The sequence below is a fragment of the Uranotaenia lowii genome, chromosome 2, assembly GCF_029784155.1.
Source record: "Uranotaenia lowii strain MFRU-FL chromosome 2, ASM2978415v1, whole genome shotgun sequence".
Classification (NCBI taxonomy): Eukaryota; Metazoa; Arthropoda; class Insecta; order Diptera; family Culicidae; genus Uranotaenia; species Uranotaenia lowii.
In genome coordinates this window covers 400,485,208-400,500,013 of record NC_073692.1, presented here as the reverse complement: position 1 = coordinate 400,500,013, position 14,806 = coordinate 400,485,208, and the positions used below count along the sequence as shown (strand labels likewise).

At 40.3% G+C, this 14,806-nt stretch overlaps 1 protein-coding gene across 1 annotated transcript; it reads right to left on the bottom strand.

Annotated features, from left to right (window-relative positions):
- Positions 1-173: 173 nt before the first annotated feature.
- On the bottom strand, positions 174-14,561 carry LOC129745437 (probable G-protein coupled receptor Mth-like 14). Its single transcript, XM_055738514.1, has 6 exons — positions 13,462-14,561; positions 1,387-2,035; positions 1,228-1,321; positions 1,038-1,159; positions 752-980; positions 174-685 (listed from the first exon to the last, which is right to left on the bottom strand). The coding sequence occupies exons 1-6, from the start codon at positions 13,903-13,905 to the stop codon at positions 343-345; spliced, it is 1,881 nt and encodes a 626-aa protein (XP_055594489.1). The 5' UTR covers positions 13,906-14,561; the 3' UTR covers positions 174-342.
- Positions 14,562-14,806: the final 245 nt, after the last annotated feature.

The following is a 14,806-nucleotide window of genomic DNA, read 5'->3' as shown; positions in this document are numbered from 1 at the left end:
GGAGGTAAGAAGTCGGACGAGTTGTTAGACGTTAGATCTCTACATTTCGAGAGGGAATCAAAGACTTCGAAAAAATCTACATCTTCAATTCTATACAGCAGCCAATTGAAAGTTCAATGAAGGACATCGTCAATCAGGTCACGGACAATGACAAAAACCATGTTGTTTCTTGCTTTATATTTACTTAACTTAGATCTAGTTGTATAACCGGATGTGTCGGCATTAGGACCTTTCGCAAAGCTTACAAACTAACTTCTCTTAGCGCAATAAATACTGAAATTCGAAAAACGTGACTGTCGGGACACAACTTAGGACTAGTAGGTATTACAGTATAATTCTCCTCTAAGCCGACTGAACATTGTTCAACAAGACAAGCTCTTTGGCGCCACCTTTGTCCTGTTGTCCATTGGCTCCATTTCGGGAATTCCTGTAAGCGGCACCGTGCCTTCGCAGATCCACCTCATCGGAATCCGGCTTGCAACCACAATGGCCGTTCTTTTGGAACCATGCTTTCACCGTTCGGAATGGTCGGGGCAGGCAGATGAAAATGATGAAGATCAGAATGCCCTGCAGCCCAAACAGGATATCGAAAAGGATCGGAATCATTTTGGTACTGTAGTACGTTGCAATGGTGATCGTCCAAACCCCTGCCATTACGATGAACAACATGGCGGTGTATTTGGTCCTTTAAGAAAGCAAAAACTCTCAATAAGCATATCCCAAAATTCAGTTAATATCGAGAAATAATTACATGTACTTGACGCGATCAACTGCGGATCGACTGACGTTGGGAATCTGCTGCAGGGCGGCGTAGGCGGCCTCACTTCCGGTATTGCTAAGCCGTCCTCGCTGTATGTAGTTGTTAATAAGCTGATTGCTAACGCGATGCAGCCCCCAGAAACTGATCGCGAAGCTGAGTAGGTTCAGCGCGATGATACACATGATCGGTATGAAGAAATAGTTCTTCGTGGCAGTTGTGTCTGAAAAATAAGATTCTTGCTAAACAAATAACTCTCCAGGCAGACGTCAGAGCTTACCTCCATTTGGAGGATTTGACAGAATGATGGCCAAGGGTGTCAGTTGAGCAAATGCCAAATAGAGGAAAAATGTCCGTTTTTCGCCAACCTGTTTGATTTGTATTCCTCTTGGTAGGAAGTACCTGAAACGATATCAATTCAGAGCTTCATGAGAACTTCCGCAATAATTTGTCGAAAAATGATAACTTACCAAGCGTGGATGCAATTGTTCAAACAATTCACCAGCAACCAGAAGAATGTTGCCAGGATGAAGTATTCAGCATAATTGGCTAACACAACAGTATCTGTAAATGAAAAAAAAAACTTGTTTTAACAAGAATCTACAAAAAACATCAATTGCCTCAACTACCATCGGTAGATCCATGTCCCCGGGTTTGATGCTGAAAGATGCTCTCCAAAAGTAAAGCCACGGCAAAATTGATACAGTTCAACGACAACGCCTCCCCATGGATATCGTTGAAGGCCGGAATGGCTACGTATAAAAAGGCAGTGGCCAGCAGCAGCGGAATAGCAACCATCAGACACAACGCCAGGGCCACCATCTGACCCTTGAAGATGTCCCGGCCCATACGGATCTCGGAAGGGCAAACGTAAGCCGTCAAGTTGCCATCCTTACGGTTAACGTCCAAGCAGTACCCGTTGTAGATGTCGAACTCCATCACCTCATCGTTGATGATCAGCAACGATCCATTTTGGATGATAAACACCCGATCCTTGGTTTCCAGTCCAAATCTCACCATTCCACCCTCAAAAGGGCAGGGATTGCCGTAGGCCATCTGCAGCTTAAGCGGCGGTTCAGGTTCCAAATCTTCAATACAACCATCGTAAAACTGGGCGCTGATAGGCTGCACGCTGAACTCTCCGAATGGTTCCCCCGGACCGCAAATCAAGCCCTGCGACGACTTTCCACTTGGCAGCTGGAAACTTTCTCCGTGAGGACAACATTTTCTGAGCAGGTTTGCTCCGGTGCCGGTGTATTGAGGCTGGCTCGATAATTTCTGTGGATTTTCAGGAAAAAATAGTTTAAAAAAAATTGAGATTGAGGGCCAACATATGAAATAGGAATTTGTCAGCAACGTTCATACAAATGGACACTCAACTGGTTTTATAGCCTTGGAAACCTTGTAACGTAACTCAGTTATAATTTTCGGGCAATATTCAGCTCCAATCATTAATTGTACGTTATTCAAAGTACGAGAAATAAAAACCGAAAAACATGCTTTATAAAAACGCTGAACATCACCTATCTTATACTTGGACAAAAAATCTGCATAGGTGCATAAGTAAGCTGAAGTTAGGAGCGATATGTTGCACATATGGACAAGTTTTATTGGATTTTTTTGAGATCATACTCATAAAAATGTTAACAAATTGTTCAAAACCTTTTTTTTCAATCAATAAACCTTTAAAGAATTTGTTTAGTAAAAGAAGCAAAGTGGAATGGAAAGTTGACGTTATTTGACAAATTTTGGCATCTATATTTTGACTATAGTATTGGGTATAGTTAGTTTTGCTACTTGCGTTTCACGGGTAACAAAGAAAAGTTGTCGTCTTTATTCGATCGAAGTTAAGCGCGTTTTTAATTCCTACAGTAAAAATTTCATTACATTGGAATCTTTTCTAGATAACCTTCTCTAGCTTTCGTTTAGTGGCCTTTCCCTTTCTTCCTCCTGTCAAGGTTACTATTTTTAGGATATTATTGCTGATAGTTTAGTTTAATTTATTACGAATCCTTGGAATTTTTAAACGTTTATTAATGCGACTTTTTCTTCCCACTAACCGGGCGCCAAATTGAATGACTTCACACGTTTTGATAAACATATTAATTTACGAAAGTCCGATATGGATTGCAATGTATTGAAATTTTTTATTACTGAAAGCGTTAAACCTCGTGGGACTTGTGTAACAAAAAAAATGTTTCTCTGTACAAAACATTGGTTATGAGTTTTTTTTTTGAACACTTTGACTATAGTTTTATGTTTAATTGCATAATCGGCTTGGTTAAATATTAACAATGTTAATCACCAAGACGAGGTTTGATGGTATCGATTGATTACGAACAATTAATGAAATAATTGCAGACGTCAATCCAACTGAATAAAAAATTATTTTCTTTAGGATTATGGTAGTTTTAAAGATAAATGGATTTAAAGTTATTTTTCAAAATAAAAAAAATGTCTGGCTATTTGAATATAATTGTTGAATTCAATGATTTAGAACCAGGGAATTGGTTTGGAAATGAGATACCATTTATTCATTTCTGTTCGTCAAGTCCTTATAAGCTAACTTAGACCTATAGCGATAACAATCTTGTCGCTTAACCTATGTGATTCTCAACTCAGAATCATTCCTTAAATACTATCGTATTCTGGGCTAATCACCCAGAATAAACTGCCAACACTGCAGGGTAACTCATAACCACTTGCTGTGTTGGCTGAGTTTAGCGTGCATGATGACAACATTTATATTGTTGTCATCATCATTGACCACACTCTAATTCTCCTTGACTCAGATTTGAAGGAAAATAATTCGAAATGCGCCAAAACTGGGAAAACTCAAATTTTGATTAGAGCGGTAAAACTCAGAAATGAATTGTTGGTGTTTTCGCGAATTCTGAGTTGTTTTTGTTCAGGGTTTTTTAGGCTTGTTCATGGATCGACTGAATGAAAAAAAATCAAAAATTTATGAAATTTCAAAGCGGTTTTGAATGGAATTTCTGATTTCAAAAAGAAAAAGACGATTGCACGGTGTATTTAGAAGATGGATGCGTGTATTTTTTATCCGGTTGGTTTTATTTTTACCACAAAAAAAGTTTGTGCCACCGGGCCATTTGACCGCATCCAGCCGGTGGAACTTCGTGCTGTCCCACTTGGCATGCTCACCCGCCAGCACACTCTGTCTTATTTGAGCTGATCTGAAAAGACAAGAAAAAACACCATAGGTGAAAATGATTTACACTTCAAAATTATGAGAAAATTATACTTACAGTTGTGAATGATGGCTTCCGTAGTGATTGCTGGAAGAAAAGGTAAAATTGTTTATTTTGTATTTATCCTTTCGACACCACTTAATTTCTAATAGAAAATGTAATTAAAAGTTGTACTCACCTTGATTATTTCGTCAACTGTTTCCGACCAACGCATCCAAACAATCAACAATGGTTTTTGGAACTCTCTGAGTTGTTTTCATGTATTTTGTTCGATAACGTATGCGTCTTCGCTAAGTTCCAGGGTTTGAAAGTCAATAGATGAAAACAATTCAGAATTTTGATGGATTCCAACTCAGTTGTTTTCATATTCATACGTGGTGCGACCACTGAACTGAAATTATTCAGTCTCTGAATAATCTAAATTTACCGTGCATCATTAACAGTCAACCGCTATTGTTCTCAATATGCGAATTGACGAAAGAGTACGAAACCAAAACAATCGGTTTTGGTTCGAATGTGGTCGCGAGGAAACGGGTCCGGGAGTTTCTCCGGAATAAATGTAAGTATCAACAATAATAAACAAAATTGCTTGCATAACCACACACAAAATGAAAAACGAAATTCGAAAAATTTATTTTTATTTACATAGTATTCCGTCTTACGACATAACTTGACGAACATAATTCCTAAAATTCACTCGGTCCATGGCAACCGTTCTCCAATTTCTCGGGCACCCCACGCTCGCCAGATCACGCTCCACTTGGTCTAACCACCTCGCTCGTTGCGCCCCCGCTCGTCTTGTTCCTACCGGATTCGTAGCGAACACCTGTTTTGCAGGACAGTCGTCCGGCATTCTCGCAACATGTCCTGCCCAGCGTATCCGGCCAGCCTTAACCACCTTCTGGATACTGGGTTCGCCGTAGATTCGCGCGAGCTCGTGGTTCATCCTTCGCCTCCACACTCCGTTCTCCTGTACGCCGCCAAAGATGGTTCTTAACACTCGTCGCTCGAATACTCCGAGTGTACGCAGGTCCTCCTCGAGCAATATCCATGTCTCGTGCCCGTAGAGAACAACCGGTCTAATAAGCGTCATATACAGGTTACACTTTGTGCGAGGGCTAAGTCTTCTCGACCGCAGTTGCTTGTGGAGTCCATAGTAGGCACGACTTCCGCTGATAATTCGCCTCCGGATCTCACGGCTGGTGTCATTGTCTGCGGTCACCAGTGAGCCGAGATAGACAAAGTCTTCGACTATCTCTAGCTCGTCGTCGTCGATCGTGACCTTGTTATTACTGGACAAGCGGGTTCGGTCGGTCTCGGATCCGCAGGCCAGCATGTACTTCGTCTTGGACGTATTAATCATCAACCCAATCCTTCCTGCTTCGCGTTTCAGTTTGCGGTAGATCTCCTCCACCGCCACAGATGATCTGCCGACTATATCAATGTCATCGGCAAAGCAGATAAGTTGACTGGATCTGTTGAAAATCGTGCCCCGCATTTCGCCCACCGCTCGTCGAATAACACCTTCTAGCGCCACGTTGAACATCATGCAGGATAGACCATCACCTTGTCGAAGCCCCCTGCGCGATTCGAATGAACTCGACAATTCACCCGAAATCCGCACACAGCACTGCGTTCCATCCATCGTCGCCTTGATCAGTCTGATCAGCTTCCCGGAAAAGCCGTTCTCGTCCATGATTTTCCATAGCTCGTTACGGTCGATCGTGTCGTATGCGGCTTTGAAGTCGATGAATAGATGATGCGTAGGGACTTGGTGTTCACGGTATTTTTGGAGGATTTGCCGTAATGTGAATATCTGGTCCGTCGTAGACCGTCCCTCCATGAAGCCGGCCTGATGACTTCCCACGAATCTGTTTGCTTGTGGCGTTAGGCGGCGGAGTAGGATTCGGGACAACACTTTGTAGGCGGCATTGAGGACAGTGATCGCTCGGTAGTTCTCACAGTCCAATTTGTCGCCCTTCTTGTAGATGGGGCATATTACCCCCTCCTTCCACTCCTCCGGTAGCTGTTCTATGTCCCAGATCCGGATTATCAACCGGTGTAGGCAACCGGCCAACCTGTCCGGGCCCATTTTGATGAGTTCCGCTGCGATGCCATCCTTTCCAGCCGACTTGTTTCTATTCAGCTGGCGAATGGCTTCCTTAACTTCACTCATCGTTGGGAGTGGCTCGTCTTCGTCGTTGGCTACGCCGGCGATGTACCTTCCCCCACCGTCTTGATCTCCTGCATGTGCGCCGTTCAGGTGTTCATCGAAGTGCTGCTTCCACCTTTTGATCACCTCACGATTGTCCGTCAGGATACCCCCGTCCTTATCCCGGCACATTTCGGCTTGCGGCACGAAGCCTTTGCGGGATGCGTTGAGTTTCTGATAGAACTTTCGTGTTTCTTGGGAACGATGCAGCTGCTCCAGCTCCTCGAGCTCCTCCTCCTCCAGGCGGCGCTTTTTCTCCTGGAAAAGTCGGACTCGCTGCCTCTTCCGCTGTCGGTGATTTTCCACATTTCGACGGGTGCCTCTCTGCACTACTGCCGCCCGCGCGGCATTCTCTTCGTCCATCACCCTCCTACACTCCTCGTCGAACCAGTCGTTCCGTCGAGATCGCTCCACATAACCGATGACGTTCTCCGCAGCACTGTTGATGGCTGTTTTGATGGTATCCCAACAGTCCTCGAGAGGGGCTTCGTCAAGCTCGCCCTCTGCCGGCAGCGCTGCTTCGACCGAAATTCGAAAAAAGGTAATCTTATTCTTACTCACAAAATTCAGAATTATTCTCATAAATTATATCAACTTTTGCTCAATATTATAATGATCACAGTCATAAAATCTTATTAGGCCATTTCGAATTTTGTATAAAAAATCAGGCAAAACCCGGGCTTTTGATTTCGAAATTGATGACCAAAAATCTGGGCAACATCCGGGCAAATTTTGTCAAAACCCATAAATTACTCAAAAAAAATCAAGGAAAAAAAATCGACAAAAATTTTTTTCAACGAAATTTATCGACAGTTTTTAAATCCAAAAAACCTTTCATGAATATTTTTATAAAACTTGCTCAAAACTTATTCTTGTTTTTGTTCGATTCGCCAAATAAAGTGAACAAATCTAGGCAAAAGCCGGGCATTTTTTTAATGGAATCCGGGCAACCGGGCCGAGTCGGACTGTTCCCCAATTTTGTATTAAATATGGAGATCGAAACGTGTGTGAGATTATCAACCTAAGTTTCAAACCAAATTCGTAAGTGGACTAACATCCATAAGATGTCGCTACCAGTACACCTAATATTTTTTTCATTTTTTCGACACGCTTAGAAATTAATACTCATCGCTTACCTCAAAGGAGGCCAGTGCAATATATGAGAGTTACACAACTTTTAGTGTAATAAATCATAAAAAATCATGATTTAAAAAATGCAAATTATATTTCAATCACAGTTTAATCGCTGTCATATGCCCCATATAAAATTGAAAGTTGAATTCCAAGTTTGAAAGTATGGTCTGGAATTTTACTATCAGTAAACTTTTCTAGAACAGAAAATGTAAACATAAATGTTGTAATTGTAAATTATGGGTCGATATTCTGGTTGATGTAACCTGAGATCGATACATGAGCACTTGTAATTCAGGATTAGTAATCAGTAGAAATGAATAAAGTTGTTATTAATCATGAGTTACAAGCCCTATAATGTATCGATTTCAGGTAACATAAACCGGAATATCGACCCATAATTTACAATTATAACATTTATGTTCACATTTTCTGTTCTAGAAAAGTTTACTGATAGTAAAATTCCAGCCCACCCTTTCAAACTTGGAGTTTAACTTTCAATTCAATATGGGGCATATGCTGGGGCATATGACAGCGATTAAGTCAACTGTGATCGAAATATGAATTGCATTTTTTTTAAATCATGATGTTTTTTTTTAAATTTATTACACAAAAAGATGTGTTACTGTCATATATTGCACTGGACTTTTTTGATATAAGCGATGAGTATTAATTTCTAAACGTGTCGAAAAAATACAAAAATAGGTGTACTGGTAGCTACATCTTATGGATGTTAGTCCACTTACGAATTTGGTTTGAAACTTAGGTTGGTATACTCACACACGTTTTCAACACATTTTTGATCGGTGCTCGTTATCAAAGTTCATACATTCAGATTTTTGTCTTGATATAGATATGTAGCTATGTATTGATTGTAGAATACATGTTTACATTAGAAATAAAACCACTGCTTTTTTGAATCAATTCTAGAGTTTGTTTTGATTAGGTCGTATGAACCAATATAAACAAAATTGAGTTATTTGCTGCAAACGATTGATAAATATGCATTTTATCTTTGGTAAAAAATTGGTTTCATTTTATCATTAAACAACTTTTACACAATGATTTGAATTTCGGACGTATAATGACTTTTTCATTTTCGTGTGCATTTTGCTTTTAACGACTTTTTGCACTGCTTTGGATTATCGTGCAAAACAAAAGTCGTAAAAAACATTTTGGTCTTTCGGTTTTTGTGACCTTTTGCATTTTCGCATAAAACGCGATGCTAAGTCATGAAATGGCTATTAATTTCAAACTAAATCATTTGTGAGAATAGTTTTAGCTATTTCGGTGGAATAAATAACTGCGATTTTTGCCAGGTAAGTACAATATGCGCTAATTTTGCTTTTAAATTTTGAGTTTCATACTTTTCCCCACAGTTGCAGCCCAACATACATAACCAAACGTTTGGATAAACCCCTGCACCTCTCCAAAGGCTTACAGAGTCACAGATAGCAACCAGCAACTTCCAGTCGATCAGAAAAAGGATGGACAGTCTCTCGCAGCACCGATTCCCGGCTGGTATAGCAGTTTACTCCACTGAAGTGGAGGTAGACTCTTTGATAGGGCCCGCTCCACAATCGCCGTAAGATTCTGTAGAGCGCATATCACCCGCGGAGGTCCTGATAATGTTTCGAAGAATAACACGTAAGTTCTCTTTTATTTGTGCTGATTTTGGAGGTGTTCGTCAAATTGTAACATGAAAAAATCCTTCAAATTACATGCCAATAGTAGCGCTACTCCTTAGAAGAGTCTTAACATGTTAGGACTTAAGTTCTTGACCAAGTGAGCAGGGATTAAAGAAGTATAGAACACTAGATATCAAGTTTTTAGATAAAATTTGTCATTAAGCAAAACGACGTTTGTACCAAACAAGTAATGCAAAAGGTCGCAAGTGCTTGTTCACTCGTAGATCTGAATGTATAGCAATACCGCATACAACAGCATATTTCTCATCTATTTTTGTAAAGCATATCAAATTTCCAGACAATTCTGAGCGAGATTTTAAATCCTAGAATTGAAAATATGTTACAAAACTTGAACAGCGATTTTCTCGGAACATGTCAGGTGGCTCTTACGACCTAATCAAAACAAACTCTAGAATTGATTCTTTTCAAATAAAGAAGTAAATGATTGAAGCCGAGACGTCATAAGGTGCCTTTGTATAAACCACATTGAATTTTTTTTTCAAACGATTTTTTTTTAAATAATGATATTTTTAATGGTTTTTTTTCGAAATAAGACGATTTTCGAACATGCCAAAAACAAGTCCTTGACATTACTGCTATTTTCCAATTAGTGTTTAAATAACTCTAACGAGTTTTGGACCGGAATAATAACTAGGAAATCTTAGAAAAAATCCGGATCGCAGCAAGCCGTGCTCGAGAACGGTCGTGTTTTTTTTTCGAACGTCACATTTTTCTCGTTTGTACTTTCGCGAATATCAATTTTGGTGAATTCTAGTTCTTGACAGAGCCTAAGGTAAACGCGAACAATCAATTGGCGGTTGATGTTGAGCGGTTGAAATTGAGGGAACAGTGATGAAGAGAACATGTGGATGCAACCAATTTCAAGATGACCGGAACCAGGAAAAATAGGGAGAAAACACAAACAGCAGAAACCTTTGGAGTTTGGTGAGATCGTTTCTTTTTTAAATTACTCCTTTAACCCTAATTCGTCCCAGATTTTTCCCAATTACCAATCAATAAATAGTGTTGAATTTTAGCAAAATATCATATGGAGCGTTTGGCAGGGAACTCCACGCTTCATTCCTCCCTTGTTCCTGTATCTTTCGCGGTTTTCATCACATGGTTGGCCTGGCCGTTGTAGAATCTGCAAAGCATGGAAATATGTAGCAAATAATACGCTGAAAAGAAAAATGAAAGAGGCAAGTCTTCCATTTTCCAGGATGGCTACATGTTTTGGCCATGTTGATGTAATAAGAAGAAGAAGAAGAAGAAGAAAACTACCGTAGAAGAAAACAATGTTTCAAACAAATCTTCGAGCTTTCGGAATTCATCATCTAGATCACTTTAAAAAGGTCAACTTGGTTGGAAATGAACAATTTTGTCAAATGAGCCATTTTTCTAATTTAAACAATGTTTTCGCAAGATTTTCTAGTTTTTCAAGGGTATCCACGATGAAATTGCCACACACAAAATTGATTCGCAAAATTCGAGTTTTTTCATCCGATTGCCATCAAATTTTCAGGGATTGAAAAACTTATTTATTTACAGTCCATATGCAAATGCATGCACCTTGGCCTTAACTCCGGCCATAAGATTCTGCACAACCTGTAAATCAACCGTTTTTCGCATGGAAACGCATACTTTCTTCAGTTCCTCGACTGTCTCCACTACCTCAGGTCGTTTAAGATGGTGCTGCTTCATAATCGCCCAGTACTTCTCGAAGCGGGGGAGCTCCGGAGTGTTGAACATTTTCGGCACGAAATTGACCTTATTGTCCGCATACCAATTCAGCACGTCCTTGGAGTAGTGGCATGAGGCCAAATCCGGCCGGAAGATTGTTGGGAAGTTGTGGGCCTTCAGGAGAGGAAGCAGCCGCTTCCGGAGGCACTTTTTCATGTGGTTCTCTCAACTCGCAAGCATAGGATATCCTCTCAACTCGCCTTCTAATTTCAAGCTGTCCTCTCAACTCGCTTGAAATTTTTATCGATACGTTCAGGCTGTCCTCTCAACTCGCCTGTAAATTTCATTACAGCTGTCCTCTCAACACGCTGTTCTTACTTTGCGGTCCTCTCAACTCGCCTTAAAATTTGAATACAGCTGTCCTCTCAACACGCTGTTCTTACTTTGCGGTCCTCTCAACTCGCAAGCATAGGCTGTCCTCTCAACTCGCCTTTATATTTCAATACAGCTGTCCTCTCAACACGCTGTTCTTACTTTGCGGTCCTCTCAACTCGCAAGCATAGGCTGTCCTCTCAACTCGCCTTCTAAATTCAAGCTGTCCTCTCAACTCGCTTGATTTTTTTTATCGATACGTTCACGCTGTCCTCTCAACTCGCCTTCCAATTTCAAGCTGTCCTCTCAACCCGCTTGAAATTGTGAACAATATCAAGCTTTCCTCACCACTCGCTTAAAATTTCATTTTTATTTAATGTTGTCTTCTCAATGAAATTGGATTCATCAATTCCAGTTTCGGCATTGTTTCATAACCCGCACATGTAAAAAAACTCTTTAAACAAATATGTAAATATGGCACGTTTTCTATCCTTTTCACTTCAATCTAGGTAGCCTCCGAAAGTTAACTAACAGCGGTGCTTTTTTTTTTCAACAACTTTACATATACCTAATAAGTATTCGAATTACTCATTTTGCCACAGTTTATTTTCGATGTTTGATTTTCAAGCAAGATTGACTAAACTAAATTGAGCGTGAACCGGTGACCACATTTGTTTACTTTTTCGTTCGAATTTTTTTAAAGTAATTTCTAGTTTTATAATGATGAAGAGAAATTACCTGCCACGGTCGCCAAATGTGCAGACCTGTCCGGAGCTCCGAAGCTCGGTAGTAGCACCAGGGGGGCCACCGGATCACTAACTGCAGCGGAAACTGCACGCACTACTCGGCTTGCTCGTTTGCTCACCGACCGACTGGCTGACTACCCGCACGCTTATGTGGGATGACGCGGTATGCGTTTAACCCATTCACGACTCACACAGAGGGAATGTATGATATACGCATACATCCATTCGTGCGCCACATACATCATCACATTCGTGCCATTTGAGTACAAGAAATATGTCTATTAATATTAAGTACTGACTCCTCCATCCAATGGAGAGATAGAAAGGGGAAATGGGACTCGCTTACATGGTTTTGCTACTTATGAAACTCATAAAACAAATTTTAAATTTCAAAGCTTCAAAACCAATTAAGATAGTTTCCGAAAATCAGTTCATGTCATCTTTGTGTTGAAATCCAAAAATTCAGCGGTAACTCTCATTCTTAGCGGTGAGTTTTGATTTATGTTGTAATTTGATTTTAAATCATGCTCAGAAAACAATAAAAATTTGAATAATTTTTAGAATTTTTCATTTATTGTTGAAAAGTGTAGCAAAGCACACCGGGTCAACTAGTTTCTTATTGAAATTCGAAATTCTATACAAAATTGCTGCAAAATTACATAAAATTCGGAATGATTTTTATTAAGTCGTCCCCCAAACAAGACTGAACCAAAACAACGGAAAGGAAATTCACTGCTTCGATTTTTTGGCTCTGAGTGTGGTGAAGCATAGCAAAAATTGTAATAAATGGCCACCCTGCACATATATCGTGGAAGCTTAATTCCTTTTACATCAAGCTACTCAAAAACAGTTTTTATGACTTAACGGTTGTCTATACATAGCACAATAACGGATCGTGTGCTCCACCTCAAGTACCTTCATCATGGCACATAAACTAGACATTATGCACTTGTACCAGTGAATCCCCGATTTCTCTCGATTGCGTGAAATTCAACAAGGCGCTTTGCTGTTTTACTCATACTGGCCAATACGTATATCAAATTACTGAGGTGATTTATGAACATTCTTTGCATGACAAGCTCTAATTTTATTTTTTTTTAAATGAGGTAGGATATCAATTGAATATCATGACATGACGTTTAATTTTTTGTTGGTATGTAATTGCTCAGTTGGTAGAAAAATTCACGAAAAGAAATTTAGGAAAAACGGAAATGATTACAGATTCCTCAAATCAACAAAACAGCGTAATTTTTTTCTAAACAATCAACTCTGTGAGAAATGTAATCGCAAAGAAAGGCGTGCTCCAAAACGATTCTAATTAACCATACAAAGCACTCGACGTATGCACCTACTCATCAAAAGTATCGATAAGATTTGCTGATTGTAATTGAAAACATGATTAACTGCAAATTATCATGTAATCGAAGGCCGGAGGTATGCATTTTGTTTTGTTTTTATTCTGTCGATTACCTTCATAATCACCGCAATAAATACGAAAGTTTTCCTTTGAAATTATACTTTTCCAAAAATCAAATCTTATCAGATGGTATCGAATTTCTACAGGAATGACTGTCGAAGCACGTGTTTAAGCGTTGAGTCACACTGAAACTCTCCGTTTATCGTAACGTTTCACGAGGTTTTTTTCTGTTAATTTCACAATTCCTACCTTGTATCCATTGCAGCTCAATGGTTCTGCTTCGGTTCTTTGGATTGCAATATCTGCAGTGTCTGCAGGTGCGGTGCCATTGACGTCATCATTAGATACAGCTAGTGGAACCAAAAGATTAACGTCCGAAGATTGTTGCCCCTGGATGGATTCCTCCGGACTTAGTGATGTGTCTGTTTGATTATGTTCAAGTGGTTCCGAGAGCGTTGTTGGCTTCAAGTGATTATCTTCTGCGAATTCGACGTAGTCATCGTCGTCTTCCGGATAGATACCGTCTTCGACAGATGGATCTATGTGTGCTACACCCAGGTCTTTCACAAGCTTTCGGGAAATAGCAAAATCCACAGTTATACCACTAGCCCCACTTCCTTCCGTCTCTAAATCACTGACAGATGTCACACCTGTGATAAGCCACAGTAGGCAAAGGATCTCTGCAGACTTCATATTTATTGCTAACAAACTTGCACGAATTTACTCAAATAAAACAAAGCCGCAATACAAACCAAACAGAGCTCTTTGCACGGGCTTAACGGCTCAGTTCTCTTTAAAGCCGTCCTCAAACGATCTGAAGTCTTCCCCCATCAAAAATGTACAGACGGTTTTCGTTCTTCAGACCGCGACGATTCCATAGATAACACTACTATCGAAGCAAGCCTTAAATCGCACTCCCTAAGCACTTACGGCGAAATACACCTTGTTGTATCGACTGTTATACCCAATTTCGTAATCAATCTTCGCGCATTCGATCAATTTTTTTCTGTCACGAAACTCTTGAAACCAAAAAATTCTACGAAAATACGCAATCGAAACTTTCCTTCGAGCACGCTTCTTCGCCAAAAGTGATGCAATGTTTGTTCACCAGAAATCTGACGTCACCAATAATAAATGTCAGAAAGTCATATTTTTTTCGGATATCTCCAATAATTAGAAAGATTAAGCACGGCGGCGCAACGATAAGCGTACCAGGAAAATCTAAACCGGCTTAGATTTTATCGAGGGCTGGGGGCGCGCGGTTTAGGGGTATAGATATTTGCAATTACTCAGCAGACGACAATAACGCACCGCAAGACACTTGACGACACTTGCTCTCCGGGGGACACCTGAGCATGTTCTGCTGACCGATTGAACGTTCGGCCGGTTTCCACCATATCAGATTTGATTATTTCTCGTCGAGCAATCGTATAACTACACACCTAGCTAGGGCCCAGTTATAGGGGATGGTTTGGGTGTACGCTTATCAGCGATTGCGGCTGATAAGTTTTGGGAAACTCGTGAGGGGAAATGTTGTCTGTAGTGAGTGGCCGTAGCAGGTTTGACTCAACTGGTCGAAGGGAAAAAGTTAGAA